This window comes from Pseudophryne corroboree, chromosome 5, assembly GCF_028390025.1.
Source record: "Pseudophryne corroboree isolate aPseCor3 chromosome 5, aPseCor3.hap2, whole genome shotgun sequence".
NCBI lineage: Eukaryota > Metazoa > Chordata > Amphibia > Anura > Myobatrachidae > Pseudophryne > Pseudophryne corroboree.
This window is the reverse complement of record NC_086448.1, coordinates 112,013,105-112,031,810: the sequence shown is the minus strand read 5'-3', so window position 1 is coordinate 112,031,810 and position 18,706 is coordinate 112,013,105. Positions and strand designations below refer to the sequence as shown.

The window sequence follows — 18,706 nt, the reverse complement described above, 5'->3', positions numbered from 1 at the left end:
CATTTTATTTTATCTGATTCAGGAAAAACTACAGGTAGTTTTTTCACTCCCACATAATACCCTTTCTTGTGGTACTTGTAGTATCAGAAACACGTAACACCTCCTTCATTGCCCTTAACGTGTGGCCCTAATGAGAAATACGTTTGTTTATTCACCGTCGACACTGTATTCAGTGTCCGTGTCTGTGTCTGTGTCGACCGACTGAGGTAAATGGGCGTTTTTAAAACCCCTGACGGTGTTTCTGAGACGCCTGGACCGGTCCTAATAGATTGTCGGCCGTCTCATGTCGTCAACCGACCTTGCAGCGTGTTGACATTCTCACGTAATTCTCTAAATAAGCCATCCATTCCGGTGTCGACTCCCTAGAGAGTGACATCACCATTACAGGCAATTTCTCCGCCTCCTCACCAACATCGTCCTCATACATGTCGACACACACGTACCGACACACAGCACACACACCGGGAATGCTCTGACAGAGGACAGGACCCACTAGCCCTTTGGGGAGACAGAGGGAGAGTCTGCCAGCACACACCAAAAACGCTATAATTATATAGGGACAACCTTATATAAGTGTTTCTCCCTTATAGCATCTTTTATATATATACAATATCGCCAAAATCAGTGCCCCCCCTCTCTGTTTTAACCCTGTTTCTGTAGTGCAGTGCAGGGGAGAGCCTGGGAGCCTTCTCTCCAGCTTTTCTGTGAGAGAAAATGGCGCTGTGTGCTGAGGAGATAGGCCCCGCCCCTTTTTCGGCGGGCTCGTCTCCCGCTATTTTTGAAGTTAGGCAGGGGTTAAATATCTCCATATAGCCTCTGTGGGCTATATGTGAGGTATTTTTTGCCTCTAATAAGGTTTTTATTTGCCTCTCAGAGCGCCCCCCCCAGCGCTCTGCACCCTCAGTGACTGTTGTGTGAAGTGTGCTGAGAGGAAAATGGCGCACAGCTGCAGTGCTGTGCGCTACCTTTATGAAGACTCAGGAGTCTTCAGCCGCCGATTTTGGACCTCTTCTCTCTTCAGCGTCTGCAAGGGGGCCGGCGGCGCGGCTCCGGTGACCATCCAGGCTGTACCTGTGATCGTCCCTCTGGAGCTAGTGTCCAGTAGCCAAGCAGCAAATCCACTCTGCACGCAGGTGAGTTCACTACTTCTCCCCTAAGTCCCTCGTTGCAGTGATCCTGTTGCCAGCAGGACTCACTGTAAAGTAAAAAACCTAAGCTAAACTTTCTCTAAGCAGCTCTTTAGGAGAGCCACCTAGATTGCACCCTTCTCGTTCGGGCACAAAATCTAACTGGAGTCTGGAGGAGGGTCATAGGGGGAGGAGCCAGTGCACACCACCTGATCTGGTAAAAGCTTTACTTTTTTGTGCCCTGTCTCCTGCGGAGCCGCTATTCCCCATGGTCCTTTCAGGAACCCCAGCATCCACTTAGGACGATAGAGAAAAAGAAATTGTAATCCCGGCTTTCCAGGTACCGGGCCTTTCTGCGGAAAAATGCATCACTGGACGTGGTCCGTGCATTAAGGATCTACGTGGATCATACCAGTGCCATCAGAAAGACAGATTCTCTCTTCATTCTCTACCAATTTCACAAGAGAGGATGGCCTGCTGATAAGCAGACACTGGCAAGATCGCTTCGGATGACGATTTCAGAAGCATATTCTCAAGCTGATCTCCCTGTTCCGGCTAATGTCTCTGCTCACTCTACTCGTAAGGTAGGTCCATCATGGGCAGCACAACGTGGTGCTTCAGCAGAACAGATATGTAAGGCAGCCACATAGTCTTCCATTAACACATTCATTAGACATTATGCCATGGATACCTTTGCCTCTCATGACGCTGAATTCGGGCGAAGGATTCTCCTGTCCAATCAGGAGCGTCCCCACCACTAAATTGCTTTGGGAAATCCCATTGTTATCCTGTGGATAACCTGTGGACCCAGCCGGAGAAATATACGTTATGGTAAGAACTTACCATTGATAACGGGGGATCCCACCTTGACACACCTGATTTGAGGATCCTTTTACTCACTAACCTATTCCTTCTTGTACGGAAGGGTGTGCATGTGTGTGTTCTTATCGCCTGATTAGGGCTATCTATGATGCTCCTGCCTTGAGTTTTGGAATACAACTGATTTGCCTGAGCCAGGAGGCGGGGATATATGGACGGGCCCGTTGCATGCTGGGAGGCCGGAAAGCTTTGACCGATTGGTGCAAATCTGGTGTTGCTTCATCATATTCCATTGTCATCCTGTGGACTTAGGAGAAATACCGTTATCAACGGTAAGTTCTTACCATAACGTATATATCTATCTATATATAGTGATATTATGGCTAAATCTAACAGTTCTACAAACAAAGCTTACAGCACAGTGTTGCAGAGAGCACTATAGGGTGTCAGTAGTAACGTTATTACTCCACAAAACAGACCCATTTTTATCAAAAGCATGCACATAACATCTACAGGGCGATATTTTTCAACTTGGCTAGTTGGGCACTGAACGCTGTCTGGGGATGATCACCGAGTCCCATGGTTCAATTTCCATTAAAATCGGGAAGTTGATCAATAAGAACATCTTACACAGGTCTGGAATCTCCACTTCACAGATTTATTTTGCATACACATACTTAATATTGGGAAAGAGTCACAAAGACTGTAGTGTGCAACTGTAGAGTTTTTCCACATACTGCTGTATGTAGCAGCCATCTCACTACCTCCAAAGACTGTATTATTGTTCTTCCAAATGTCAACAAAATCCAAGGCCTCCAATGAGAGCTTTCCTCATTTCAGAGTGTTTGAGGCTATGCAAAGAATGCTTACCGAGGAGACAGGCTTCCTCTAGGGGAGGCTCCCCTCACAACCAGACTGCGACCATTGTCTCCGAGATCTTGATCTGCTGAGAAACAGGTCACAAAACATCAATACATTAGTGCAGGGCTTATGACAAGTCCCTGGAATAACACAATGAATACAGCCTAACTATAGGTCCAGTTACTTTCTCTGAAAACCATAGTGATTATCTTAACTAACCTATATAATTACCACTCTGATCACCAATAAGTTTACTGAAAAAAGAAAAACAATATATTGCCAGTTTCTTTTAAGAAAAGTTCACACACACATATATATATATATATATATATATATATATGTGTGTGTGTGTTTACCCTTGTACAGCAATTCATTTGAAACTGAGTGAAATGACCTAATTTTACATAAAATATGTGTTGCCAATTAATAATTCCCAGCTCCCACTGTGCTGGGGACTTTGACATCACAAAGCTTTTTATGCAGAGCACAGCAGGCTGGCTGGAATGTGTGGTCTGGCTTTCCTCAGTGTAAGCTACATCCGAAATTTTACAAACAACTGGAAAATGAAAAAGGCTAAGTACAGGCAGCGTAAACACTAGAGGGAACGCGGCTCCCTCTGTACATCCAATATTAGTTTGTATTCATAAAGATAATATTTTAGAACGGTTTTATGGAAAATTTTCCAAATACATAAAAAATATATATAATATCTGTATAATGTGTGAACATATATGTATTATTGTATACAACACAAATTGTATTTGTAAGAGAAAACCACCGCTACATAATGAAACATGGATGGAAGGAATTTTGTCTCTTAACTTGCTCTTTGTTATTGGGACGATCAGCCTGAAATCGCTGCTTCCCTTTACTTTTATAAACCGTGACCAATAATATTACATAATGAAAACATATTCCAGGCTAGAATACAGATTGAAAACACAAGCACACCTTGATGAAAAATCTCAACACACAACATATGGATACATATCCGGCTCAGAGGTAATACAGCTAATTCCCCTGGGACTGGAATTTTACTCCTGGAATATGAGGTTTTCATTGTACTATATATACGACCTAGTACCCTTATGTTTAATATTGTGTTTTGAATATGTGCAGTATCCTATATACCCACTACTATGCAACGCCATTTCTGGGCCCGTGACGTGGGTCTGCAACGGAGGAGGGTGTTTCCCATTTGCTGTATAACTTCCCTCTGCCACTTTGAATTTCTCAAGTGAAAGTAAGGGATCACAGCTGCGAGGAGCTAATTTGTATGCTTATCACAGCAAATCCCGATGTCTTGTGCCGTTTAACACCTTCCACTCCATGGAAGACCCCAATTCTGGTCTCTACATCCACTAACACAAACTAAAAATGTAGGCTCCGTTTCTGTCCTTTGGTTTGTATTATATAACAACAACTGTGTGTGTACAGTGATGCACTGTTATCTGTTCTGCCCTCCTGACCGTGTGTAAATATACATCTATATCCGACTTCACCTATTACAGACTGTAAAGGGACAAAGCTGTGCAACACGCATTCTATTTATTGAACAAAAAAACAGCCCCCCCCCCCCCCTTGTCCGACTGTCTCCAGCCTTCGAAATGGATCTCCTTGGGAAAGAGGCAGGACCAGCCTGTGTAATACCACTCTTGGTAAAACAATAACAGTGAAAGTAAGGGAGAGGAGAAAACTTGCCTCTAGCCAGCAACAAAATCACCATACCTAGGCTGGCCCCTCTGAAGGTTATCCTCCCCTCATTGTGAGTCAAGTGCCCTCTGACCCTTGGCTGGCAAAGACATGACCGATCCATTCTTGGTACATTGGTAAACCCACCCTTCGCTCTAAAACATTCATGGCCAGAAGGACTTGTCAACAAGAGCAGTCACACACCGCAGTCTCCTGACTGGCACTGTGCAGCTATACCAAATGTACAATAACATCAATAAACACAATACAACAATTATTTCCAATGTTTTTACTTAATTATTAATCTGTTCTTTGCACTTTTGTTCCAATGTAATGTTTCTTTGACGGGCTTTGTTTTTTAAAGTGCTTTCAGCATTGTAGTCCTTTTAGTGTCTGCTCGACTAGACAGGTGCAGTAATTTTGTACTGTGAATATATGTTCATATTTTGCGAGGGCTATAAAACTCTGCAAAAACATCCAACATCCGTACTAGGATGAAAGGACATGGAGTGGGGTCATTACCTCGTTGGCTGTTATCGACTGGCCCGAGAAGTGGTCCAACAGAAAAGGTGGGATTCAACCTACTTCCGCACAGATGAGATGATGTCACGGTCACTGAGGATCCAGGAAGAGAGTTTACCTGCCCAGAGTGTATAAGAGAGAGAGAGGCTCATTCACACAGAACAGCAAACAAGTGACTAACCCACAGCAGTCATTGTGTGATGTCATCTTTATAAAAGATCTGCAATAAATGAGACTCTTTGCTACCTGTGTTTGCACACAATGCAATACATCTAATGAGCAAAAGCATTTATTTATAACTAAATATTAGAGACAGAACAGGATACATTCTGAAATGTATTTATTTATTTACAACAATTTAGCAACTTGGAATGAAGAGAAGAGATGTAAAAAGCAATATAGTTTATAAAACTAGTTATTTATTTTAATGGCAACAACAGAAATGTAAGCTTATAAAGGATTAAGAAGGGACAAGTACAGCAGTAATGCAGTCGTATTACAGATTACTGTGCTGACATTGGTCCGCTGAGTGATTAATGCAGACTCGGGCCTTGATTCACAGGTAGATGCAAATCCCATGTGCAGCAGTTCTCAAAAAAATGCAAATGTTGCAGCTGTGGGGATTTATACAGAGACGCCCAATGGTGGAATCTGTAATCTGCTGCTGGTGTACAAGGACGCACCCTCCGACGCACATTGATCATCTGGGCAACCACATGGTTGTAAGCCGCTAGGGCCATTAGAAATGTATACACAGAAGCAGTTGCAGGCTGAGACACGCCCCGAAACGCCCGTGACACACCTGATTTAGACTCTCCACACCATTACCTCCCAGAAACGCTCACTGGCTGTCAATCACTTTGTGTCCTAAACCTTGCTGCGACTGCTGTCGGTAATTAAACTTGGCGCGCGTGCAGCGTGACTGACATAGGTGCAAAACAAAAATCACTCAAATCGGCAAAGGTCAGCATTGTGTCCACCTCCGAATCAGGACCTCGGTAACATAGGAATGATATGGCATGTGACGCTTTCCCAATTGATGACGACACCCTCTATGGAATACCTAATAAAAGCTCAATAAAGGACATGTTAACCTACATCTCTAAGCTGGCACATAACGTGGAAACAGTCCATGTGAATGTATTGTCCAAGGTAGTTTCACTAAAAAGGTCAATAAAAGTCAATAGGTCTACCACTAATGGTAGACAGGGTCAAAAGGTCGACAGTAAAAAGATAGACATGAAAATGGTCGACAGAGTATAAAGGTAGGCAATTTTTGTTTAGTTTTTTTGGGTGTTTTGTCACTTTTCTGCCACAAACAAGCCCCATTAGTGTACTGCGTCCCCTCGCATGGAGAGCGAACGTCAGGCAAGGTGTTGAGCGCAAGTTACTATTCCCAATCGTAGTCCACGTGGATGGTAAAGTATGAAAAAGTTAAAAAAATAAAAATAAAATTGTGTCTACACCATACGTGTGTCAATCATTGTCATGTCGACCTATTGACCTTTTCGATTTGTCTACCTTTCACATGTCAAGCTTTTGACCCTGTTGACCTAATGCATGTCTACCATTAGTGGTAGACCAATTGACTGTAGACCTTTTTAGTGTAGATCTATAGTCCGGATACAACATCACTTACATCACTATCTAAACACTATATTTATAAGAGAACAACCAGTATTAAAGGTGATCTGTTGCTCCCACACAGGAGAGACAGCCATCTTGTGGGTGAAATCAGTATTTGGGGATGTCACTTTCCAGTAGTTGCACTGTATGAATATTGGTCAGCCCAGGAATAGCTGCTTCCAGGTGACTTTATTGATACAGGAGAACATCTTATACGAAGAGGGAGAACACGCGGCAGAGCTTGACAAAGCCTAAGCATATGTTTCTAAAACACAATCTATGCCGGAGTCCTCCTGAAGATATGGAATAACATAAATACTAATACAGTGCAAGGTGTAAACATGGATAGTCTGTACTACAGGAAACCAAAGTTCTGCAAGGGAAACTCCGTATGGCGCAATATGGCACAATGGGCTTGATATCTATATCTACTGAATTTGATCTTGAACTGAATATACTGAATACCAAAAGTGCGTTTATACCAGTACTGCAGTCTAGACAAAAATAGCAGGCATATTTGTGTTACACATGATTAAATTTAACATGTTTAACATCCTCGGAGCACTACCAACTATAACCTTCAAACAGAATAAGTAATCTTTTAATACGGTTGGCTAAAATCTGGCGAAAAACTATTCAATTAAATAGCCATTTTCCTGTGCAATAAATCAGGGTAAACACAGAACCCCACTGATTCCACGCAAACTGCAGAATCAATGGGTTTCCCAATGTGTTAACCCTTGACTTTGCAGTTTTTTTGCTGACTTTTCATTGCAGCTCATGAAGCTGCGAGGTTCAGTCCAACATTGGGGATTCACACGCGTGGGATGATGCCCGCTAATTGAATAGGTCTGCATATGCTTGTTCCTTAGATGTATGGATTGGGATGATCATACTTGGAAACCTTCCAGTAATAAAATGTGTATTTTAGGCTAAGTTGCTTTTATGATCTATATAATTATGTACCTTTGTTATGTGCATCACTGCAAATTACCACCGCACATGATGTTTCACCAAAAGCTTAGAAACATCATGTGCAGAGGACAAAACACATCCAGCTGAAGAGAGCCTCATTAGCTTTCATCAGAAAATCATGGCATCTGTGGCAGGGTCTAGGTTCTTTATAAACAATATGACTCTACAAATTCCATTTCAGAACCATCCATGAACAGGTAAGTCAGTGGCAAAGCAATGTGCTTTCCATCAAATTAGCAGTACAAGATCCTCTGTAATAGAAGCAGATGTTTTGCATAAACAATAACAAGTTACCTTCAAGAAAATACACAACCACTCCCAGGAAATATATAAATCTATTCCGACTGGAGGTTTTAAACACAACCAACCTATGTCCCAAGCATAATGTAATATAAAATACTTAGCGGAATACTCCCAATCTTGGAATTCTGGGAACCAGCCAAAGCAGAAAAGTAATTACACACTATGAAGGATTCCATTCACCCCTAAAGTATCTAGTCAATGGTGGGACACAGACGCATGGTGGCCATGTGGTTATCCTGCTAATTATTTAATCTTATTAAACCGTTTAGAACATAAGAGCAGGTAGACAACAGATGTCTCACAAATGATTGGCCTTGTACATCTGAAGCCGGCTGTGGAGGTCAAAGGGCTCAGCTCTCAGATACATCGCTCAATCCGCATGACGACATATTTCCTACAATGCGTGCCGTCATTACCGGAAAAAAATCTGCATGCTATTTTATTCCCCCCCCAACTCTGTGAGGAGTCTGGCTTCACGTTTTCTTTCTCAAGGGGAGGGGTGCATAAAAAGAAGGATGTGTTGAACACAATAGACAGCTCCACGGAATAGGCGCTTTGCTCTGACCCCAAATAAGGAGCTGTATTTTTGGCAGCTTCCCAGCCCTACTTACTGAACAGCTCTTCAAAACTTTGTATTCATTCATGCCGCTAACCACTGCTCTGAAGGCCTGGGCTGGGCCTTGTGCCAAACACGTGAAAATGAGCCCTTCAACATACGCAGCCAAAGTCTTGCATAATCCGCAGCAATAAAATGCTCTCCCTTGGCTGCACACACCATTCCCTTTCTAAGAACATTCCTGTGTCAGTTCTACTGCATGCTCTGCTTCCAGAATAGAAACAACTTGTGCACTACAGTAAAGGAGTCATTCTTAAAAACGAAACCGGTTCAATTAAGGGCAGCCCTAGCTGTGCTCAAACTGCTGCCACAACAGAGATAACAATTATAAAGAGGTGTGAGCAAAAGGTGGCAGGGAAACAACAAATAGCACAGTAGTCCTAGCAGCAGGACTCATTTCCGGAGTAAGTCAATGCGTGGACTTTGTTTATTGAGTACATACACACAGACGGACTGACCAAGTGCAAATCAGAGCTTGGGTAATGCCAAACGATGCCGCCAGCTCACAACATGGCAATGTACGCTGAGAAGACAGATGCCACCAATCTAGAGTTTGTGTTTCGGCTAAATAACATATCCTTTTACATAATATTCTGTAATGTAACAAATCTTGTGCAGATTTGCATATTGACATAAAGTTGTAATTCTAGTAGCCAAACCTGAGAATTATGTAGGTGACAATAGATAATAAAACATTTTGCATAGAAAACCTGTATAAACACAGCGCAGCAGGAAATGAATGGGGAACCACTGCCCTACATGTATATAAATACAGATGGAGCCATGCTTATCTTTGCTGCGATGCGGCATGCTGCAACACTGCTTGCTACATGGCATGCTAGGCTTCAACTATTCGCAGCTGGTGATTGGTCCATTAATTCCTAATGGAGTGTTTGCCGGCTGTGTTCAGTCACAGACCTGCCTACCATGCCGCATTGCAGCAAGAAGAGCATGGCTACATCCTATAGATTGTAAGCTTGCGAGCAGGGCCTTCCTACCTCTGTCTGTCTGTTTTTACCCAGTTTTGTTCTATTACTGTTGTTCTAATTGTAAAGCGCAACGGAATATGCTGCGCTATATAAGAAACTGTTAATAAATAAATAAATACATTTGGACACCACTGGCCGTGTTTGTAAGTGTGCCCAGGCCAGCACATTGCACTAAGTAGGACACAGCTGGCACAGAGGATACGCAGATTAGCACCCAGGAGCCCGTTCTGCTATGTCCTGCAAGGCGCTACACTGAACTCCATTACGGTTATTTTATTCACAAAGGGTTATTTTTAAGTTACCCCAGTATTTGTTACACTAAGATAAAAAAATAAAATCACTCAGGATTGTGCTTTCCAAGCAGGGATCTGGTTTTAAAAATTGATTTGCTTAGCCAGCTTACAAACTTATCCAAGAACTTCGTACAAGTGCCTTGAGTCCTATTGGGAAAGAGCGCTAAATAAAAATGATCATCATTTATTATCTCTAGGAATGAATATAAGTATATAAGAAAGTTAAATAAATATGATTTTGGGGGAAATACAGTAATCCACTGCTCGACACTGACCAGAAAATAACAAAAAAATACCACAATTTCCCATAAGTAATAATTGAAATCAACTTAATTTGTTCCCAAGGACAAGGAAAATTAATCATAACAGTAAAAAGTGTTGCTAATTTCTTAATACATTCCCTTCATCACTAAACTGTCCCTCTAGCTGTCTCCAGTATACAATGCAATCTGTCTCCAGTATACATGTCCATGTCTATGCATGTCCAGTCCAAACTCCGCATCAAACAGGTATATGGCATGAAATAAAAAGAGCTTTATACCGAAAAATACAAAGAGAGTGCGACCAATCACTGCAGCCTAGATTCCACACGACTTTAATCTGGCACCGGCTACAGAAAACCCCTCTTTAGCTTTTATACAGAGCGTGCACAAAGTCCACTAATGAGCTTTCCGCAGACAAACATTGCTGTAAGATGAACAATTATACAGAGCTTAGGTCTGTCTCGGACATTACTGTGCATGATTCAGGGAATTCTGTGACTAATCTGTTCATGCATCTGCTATTCCATGTTTAATGTACATGCATTAGAAACATGATACAATAAATACATTTTTTTTAAAGTGCCGTTGCCAACAGCAACCAGATTGGGACAAGTTGCTATTGCAGAATAGAAAAAAGAAAGCAAATATAATTTATGGGTATGGGCAATGCAAACCTTTTCCTGGGTTTTCAAAAACTACCTTTAAAACAGACAAAAACAACCACTTTGCCTACCTTTTACAAAGTCTTTATGCTGGAGCCCTCACTTATACCCCTTTTCCACTAGCTCAAAAAACACGGGTAAATGCACGGGGGCAGGCATTTACCAGTGTTTTTTGCTAGTGGAAAAGGGTCCCCCGCAAAAACCCGGATCAAGTGACCCGTGAATCCTACCGGGGTAAATACCTGGGTAGGACACAGGAATGATCCGGGTAGGGTTGTAGTGTAAACGGAAGCCGTGTCGATGCGTCACGGCTACCGTTTACACTGTATGGAAGGGCAGCGCTGGGAGATCATGTGATCTGCCGCTGCCGCATTACTAGCAGCGTCACCAACCCAGCAATTTGCCGGGTTGGTGAGCGCAATGGGAAAGGGGGCTGAGCCAGGGCCGCAGCCGGGTAGCACCCATGTCAGGCTCCCAGGTGCGACCCGTGCTAGTAGGTGGAAAAGGGGTATTACTGGAATGGTCTTGCTCTGCACTAATATAGACTAATTGTATTATAAAGGACGCCTTATAACACCATTCCCTGCTCCAAGTGTATGTCACACAGAGGGAACACTGCATCAGGAAAAGGAGCTGGATACAAACCAGTGAGCGCATTACTTTAAAACACACTTATCCTGATTGCCATCTTATGCTAATGTCACTCTGACAGGCTATACACTAATTCCTAGGGACGGTTCTGACACTTGCCAGTGAGGGGAATGGTAACAAGCCCCTGCTGTTCCACACCATCCTCACTCTCCTCCAAGTCACTGTTCCTGACTGCAGTGTGCTGCTCATCTCCACTTGACCAATGTTTGGATACTTTAACCTCATCATCGCTGGACAGTGCCCACATCATACCAACTACACACCTCATGTACCTGTGTTATAATCAGTAAAATGACATCTACGTACAATCAGATATTCCTACCCCTACTGACATCACCTGCGAGATCTGGCTGGCTGGCTGGAATGAAATTTGGTAAGGGATGAAAGCAGATGACAATTAACCATTTACTTATTAACATTTTCTTATATAGTGCAGCAAATTCCGTTGCGCTTTACAATTGAAAACAACAATGATAAAACAAAACTGGGTAATGATAAACAGTCAGAGGTAGGAAGGCCCTGCTTGCAAAAACAGGATTTCATACAAACTGGTTAAATCAGTGATTTAACCAATTTGTCTGAACAGGTTTTGTCCATGTTCCAGTGTTTGGGAGCAAATGATAGATTGTCATTTGCTCTCATCCATTACCAGATTTTCATTCCAACCAGCCAGATGTGACAGATTATCTACCAGATAATTGTATAAGTGTATGCCCAGGTTTAGTTGGTAGATGTCACAGGAAATGCCTAACTAAGGGCCGAATAGATCCCCGAAGTCAGGTAGCAAAGAAACCTAAAAATGTAAAGCGACATCTAACTTGAAAGTCATTTCTCTTGATAGCAACTTATACACTACTTCCACAGCTCCTTAACATATCCTATATGCGCCAAGGCCTGATGATTTGGCTCCTGAATTCAACATTATCTTGAACAGCCCTGGTCTTACCTCAATAACACATCTGCACGTCCAGGACCGTCCAGCGTTGCTATCTGTTTTCTGCAGGCAGCAAACTCTTCAGTCTGATGTCTTAGCAACCCTCACTATGATGTGCTTTCTACAATACAACCATTCCTTACGGTACGGTGATTGGCTAATAGGGGAATTAGAGATGGGGCCTGGGGAGGAATCAATAGAATCAAGTCCCTTGTTGGATCACCTTCCGGATATTCTAAAAAGTGTTTCTTAAAAACATTCAACTGAAGCATTCATGGGGTTGTTGGTAGTAAATGTGTATGTACAATATCAAGTGTATGATTCATTTAATGGAATCTCCCTTGCAAATATCTAACTCTCTTTTAAGATGTATTAGTGATGCTAGACAAAATGTAAGAATATGGTGGAACATATAAGATACCAACCTGAAATTATTTGCTGCACCACCAACAACTGGATGGATGGTTCAAAGACTCAATTCAAGACTAAGGGGTCTATTTACTAAGCCTTGGATGGAGATAAAGATAAAGTGGCTGGAGATAAAGTACCAACTAATCAGCTCCTAGCTGTCATTTTTCAAACACAGCCTGTGACATGGCAGTTAGAAGGTGATGGGCTGGTACTTTATCTCCAGCAACTTTATTCTCCATCCAGAGCTTAGTAAATAGACCCCACAAGCTCTCTGCCTAGGTGTCATCCTGGACTCTGATCTGTCCTTTGTTCCCCACATTCAATCTGTCTCAAGATCATGTTACATGCATCTAAAAAACATATCCAAAATACGACCTTACCTTACACAAGACACTGCTAAAACTCTAATCCATGCACTCATTATCTCCCGCATTGATTATTGCAATAGTCTCCTAACTGGTCTTCCCAAAACGAGACTCTCACCACTACAATCCATTCTGAATGCAGCGGCGAGGCTTATCTTCCTCGCTAGACGTTCATCGTCTGCAGATCCACTCTGTCAGTCCCTCCATTGGTTACCTGTACTCTACCGCATACAATATAAAATACTTTTACTCGCATACAAGGCCATTAACCAAACTAGACCAACGTACCTCACTTCGCTTATCCCAAAATATCTCCCAACTCGACCTCTTCGCTCTTCACAAGACCTGCGTCTCTCATCCACACTCATTACTCGCACCCACTCACGATTGCAGAACTTTCATCGGGCTGCACCCACTCTGTGGAATGCCCTACCACGCACAATAAGACTCTCCTCTAGTCTCCAAACCTTCAAGCGTTCCCTGAAAACTCACCTCTTTAGGCAAGCATATCAAATTCCAGAACCGCCCACATAACTTTCATAAACCTTCTTATCAAATTGCATCCACTCTGTACAGTCCACACATATCCTCACGTCTTCTCATTCATCACTTTCCCTTCCTCTCAAACCCGGTTCATCATTGCTGTATGACCGTATCATACAGCCCTCCAAGAACCTTTGCAATCTGGCTAACAACTATGCAATAGATAGCACCTTTCCTTGTGTACACATGCCTATTTCCCTATAGATTGTGAGCAGGGCCTTCCTACCTCTATGACTGTTTGTTATCACCCAGTTTGTTATTGTTATTTGAAATTGTAAAGCGCAACGGAATTTTCTGCGCTATATAAGAAACTGTTAATAAAAAAATAATAATAATAATAAGCCTTGGGGAGAGGTAAAGTGGACGGAGCTAAAAGTACCAGCCCATAAGCTCCCAACTGGCATGTTACAATTAATAATGACAGTAAGGAGCTGATTAGTTAGTACTTTATCTCCGGCCACTTTATGTCTTTCTAAGGCTTAGTAAATAGACACTTTAATATAATAAATACCAGTTTGGGGGGAGGGGGGAGGGGACCTTAAAAAGGTGGTGTGCAAACTCCAGCACACTCAGAACAAAAAAGTAATAAATATTTAAGTTGTGCATTATTAACACCTTTGCATTGCAGGTCTAATGGCAGCGCAGGGATTAAATGTGAAGCGGGAGATTCATGTTTCACTCACAGTGAAAACAGGCCACAGCAAGCATTTATTAAAAAAGTGCAATCATCCTGTCAATACACATTAAGGGCATGGGATTCCAACAAGCTGGAAAATTCCACAGCTGAAGTCGGCTTGCACTGTCTCCTAACAATGGATGGCACTCTATGAAAATGGATGTCTCCGGATGGGAAGATTCTGCAACACTTTCACACAACTCTCGGGAAGAATATCTCAAGTGGTGTTCAGATTTACATTTTACAATTCTTTCCAGCAAACAAAATCGAATAATTGAAATTTTGTGAACAGGAAGGTGGGGGGGGGGGGGGAGATAATTAGAACCTGATTAATTGCTATGGGTTACAGGTCTACTATTGATTTATGGAATCATATTTATGAATATTAATATTTAATATATCATATATGGTATTTAATATATGGATATATTTCAATTAATATGCATTTATCATATATATCTGCAAATATATTATGTCAGGCTTACAAACTAATTGGCTGATACATATATGCAGTCCTTATACATATGACTTATGAAGTTATTAAGTTAAGATTCCTTAAAGAGAGTTCAAGCTTGAATATTACCGCTCTTTTTATATGATTCTTTATTTACAGGCAGATCAAATCGTACAGAATAAGATATACACAGTAGTGATATATATACTAATTATAATTATATATGCTTCCTTCGTTACATAACATAAAACAACATGACATAAGTTTCACAAACAGTTTCAATTGCTAACATAAAATGTATACTTGCAAGTTAAAGATTGCCATCCCAAGAATCATTCCTTCTGCATGTTCTCCATGACTTCTCCTCCTGACTGACTTCCTTCCTTCTCCTTCTTCTTCTCCCTCTCCCTCTTCCTTCTAACTCCTAACTACAAGTCTGGTCCTTTTATCTCATATTTTACCAATTCAAACTATCATATTCTCATAGTTTCCAATGGAATAGGTAATTATAGGTTTGTCAGATTCCAAGGTGTAATAAAACAAACATTGAACTGGGCTGTCGTGTCCTGTTCACGGAGGCATGGTGTCATAAAAGTGTGGTGTCCACACTGCCTTAAGCAAGTATAGTATTGTAAAATCTGGAATGTCTTTTCATCCAAAGTTCTGTTGTATTGACAAGTTTTCCTGGGGTCGGTTACACAATGTTTTATCAATGGATGTGATCTCTTTTCATAGTAGTTAATTTATACTCCCTAGCTTTTAACCTTCACTGGACAATAGACAAACCAGTAGATTCTGATCTACTGTAAGCACACCTGTGAATTCCAATGACCAACAGAGCTCTGTCACATACCTATTATCATTTATGGCCTAATACCTTTTCTCTACAATGACTCTTGATCTTACTGTAACCTCTCTGGCCTTATTTATGACTAGAGCAGAATAAACCTGTTCCCTACACTATTTTTTACCATCTTGCTGTAAAACACAAATATACAGTATATCTATATAAACACATACACAAACCTAATCTCTTAAATCAGCTAAACATTACCTCATACATTCAAACTTATTTCATATCTATTCCTTACTATATATATCCAGTATACTGTCCACTATGGTAACATCGCCTATTTATAATGAATTATATTTTGATTCAGACAATATCCATTGCCCTAATATTATACTAAGTGCAGACAATTACCTATAAGGCAACAGTCGCCCCCTTGTGGCCATGAGAAATTCTTTTGATTGGCCACACATTAAACTAGCGTAATTGCTTCCAAATACATTTCAAAATATTCCTTCAAACATAACTTTCGTTGTAACCATAATATATACCATAAGTGTAATAATAATAACCATTATGATTTTAAAAATCTCTAAAAATTCTTAGCTTACCTAACCTTATTCTACTTTTTAACTAAAGCAGACAAAACTGAGGTTTTTATTCAGTATTCATGAGGAAAACTAATTTCTACAGACATTTGGAATACCATAGCCCAATTGTAGACCTTTTTTTCTGTATCTGGATCAGTACGTTTGGACATTTTTGCTGTTCTTGTATGTAGCAATTTACTGGGATAAGACTGTCATCTGCGTGGTTTGCTTGCAATTGGAGATGCCTTGCGTTTGCATTATGGCCTTGCGTTTGCAACATTTGCACCATTACTAGAAGTAGAATTCTTCGTAGCAGCTGCTCCTTTGCTTGCCATTTCGCTGTTTGAGGCAGAGGGCTGTGTACGTCGAGTGCTGTGTCTTGAACATTCAGTACTTGTGACGACCCTCAGTAATAGTAATAGTCTTTATACAGTCTTTAGCAGTTCTGTTTCCTTTGCGTTTATCCAATGCCGCAGTTGTGACCAGTGTCCATATTGCTTTTGCACAAACAGGTTGTGATTTTGAATAGAACAGGCATATATGAAACAGTCTTTTTTTTTTTTTTTCTTTCTTTCTTTCTTTCCTTGCTTGTTAATAGTAGGTCTTAATTGTCTTCGGGCAATAGTACCACAAATGGCTGTGAGTAGTACACCTACTCTGTTCTGTATTTCCTCACTGAATAAATTACCATGCAGTCTTAAATCTCCTTATTCTACCTTGTACCTATTTATACATCTCAATCTTACATAAACTTATACCAGTTTAACCCATATAAAGGCGTTTTCTATCCTACCTATATTTTGACTAATAATTATTTAAAATGCTTTTGATGTGTATATAGTAACATCCTATCAATACAATAAATGAATATAATTTTGCTTCAAACAGATATTAAATATCATTTAGGAATGGCTTTAAATATATCTAATTCCATCCAATATTATTTTATATGCAGCCATGTGCATATACAGTGACCCTGTTATGCTACAAATAATTATCTTAGACTTGTGACAGTCTTTATTAAGAGAATTATTCATCCCACTTAATAATCTCGGCCCAATTTGTTATAACGTGGTATACCATCCTGTATTAGATATTTAATTACTTTTGAAGCTTTTACGAAGGAAGCATAGGTAGTATCTATTGTGTAATATATAAAAAAAACATAAAATATTTACAAGGTATATATGCAATGATATAAAATATATCTCAGACAAATGTTTACATATATGTGATTAAGGTATATGAAGGGATGAGACAGTTCTGTATAATCACAGTGATGAGATGTGCTGTACACTGTTGTGGGAGTGTACATGTAGTTTGAAAGACAAGTAATGATTACTTGTGATGAAAGGGTTAATGAAAACCTTCCCCTTTCTTGTGAAACTGGAAAAATCCTTGAGGATTTGTCCATATATCAGTCTTTAGGGATGCTATGTAGATTTTGCTGGATAGCAGCGATGAAAGGGTTAATGAAGACCTTTTCCCTTGTAAATTGGAGTCTTTTTGGAGTCTTGCACCATTCTGTATACAGGTTGCCAGGATTACTATGAATCAAACAAAAATACATACAATGACTATCACAGATATTTATACAGTGATTTAACATAGCTTGCTATGCATTCTGTCCTATCTGCTGCATGTTATCAGGTACAGAATTTACAAATGTGTCTTTTAACGATTGAATAACAAACAAACAATTGTTTCTGGCCTGTGCCAATCTTTCCTGTCACATTGTGTGTCAATGACAGCACAATTGTCGCTGCAGATATGATGCAGGTTTAATTTGGAAACTGTGGCTGTTTGAACATCAAAGCAAACAATGGCTTCATTGGATCTAACAAGTAAAGGAATGATACTACCGTATTCACTTGTGACCATACTCCCTTGTGATGCAGCCTGGTCCCAGACTGTCTTTAACCATAGCGTTTGCTGCTTGGTGTGGCTCCTTAGTTTGGAAGAATCTTGGAGCTTCTGAAAAAACCTACTTTTGTGGGGAGAGAAACTTGTTAAACTTTGCCAAATATGTATTGCAGGTCCCAGGGCTTTCTGTCTTTCCACACCTGTAATAAAATGGTTATGGCACCAGGGCATAAAAACATTTTCATCCTGGTGATCCTTTTTGTCATTGTTAATTGGTGTGTGGTTTGCAGAATGACACTCTGCATGTGGTCTCTCTGAGAGCATGCAAACATTTGCACCATCACTAGAAGTCTCTGAGTGCTCTGTGGGGGTTACATAAGTTTGGGAACTTTGTTTGTAAACATGCATTCCTGAATTAATTTCATGGATTTTCCCTTTAAACATGTTTCCAGGTGAATACATTTCAAGGTTTGCAACTCTGGTTGCCATGGGAGTTTTCACCATGGGGAACTTCCCCACCCCTGTGTGCACTGTACTGCTGCTATCAGTGTTTAAATCTGCTGACAATTCACCTTTGCCTAAGGGCATAACAAATTCTTCATTTACATTGGGAACTCTGAGAGTGTATTCAGCAGAATACTCATAATCTGAGTTACAATGATCTTCCCCCTTACTAGACAC

General features: G+C 40.8%; 1 protein-coding gene across 8 annotated transcripts in view; it reads right to left on the bottom strand.

Annotated features, from left to right (window-relative positions):
* Positions 1–18,706, bottom strand: part of MLLT10 (MLLT10 histone lysine methyltransferase DOT1L cofactor) — a 385,956-nt gene that overhangs the window by 48,847 nt on the left and 318,403 nt on the right. For 6 of the 8 annotated variants that reach the window (XM_063921568.1, XM_063921572.1, XM_063921573.1 and 3 more), the window contains 2 exons: positions 5,022–5,139; positions 2,817–2,892 (listed from right to left, as the gene is read on the bottom strand). In XM_063921568.1, the coding sequence (XP_063777638.1) occupies positions 2,817–2,892; positions 5,022–5,139 (194 nt within the window). The remainder of the gene's footprint in view (positions 1–2,816; positions 2,893–5,021; positions 5,140–18,706) is intronic. The other 2 variants (XM_063921569.1, XM_063921575.1) reach the window with 1 other exon arrangement.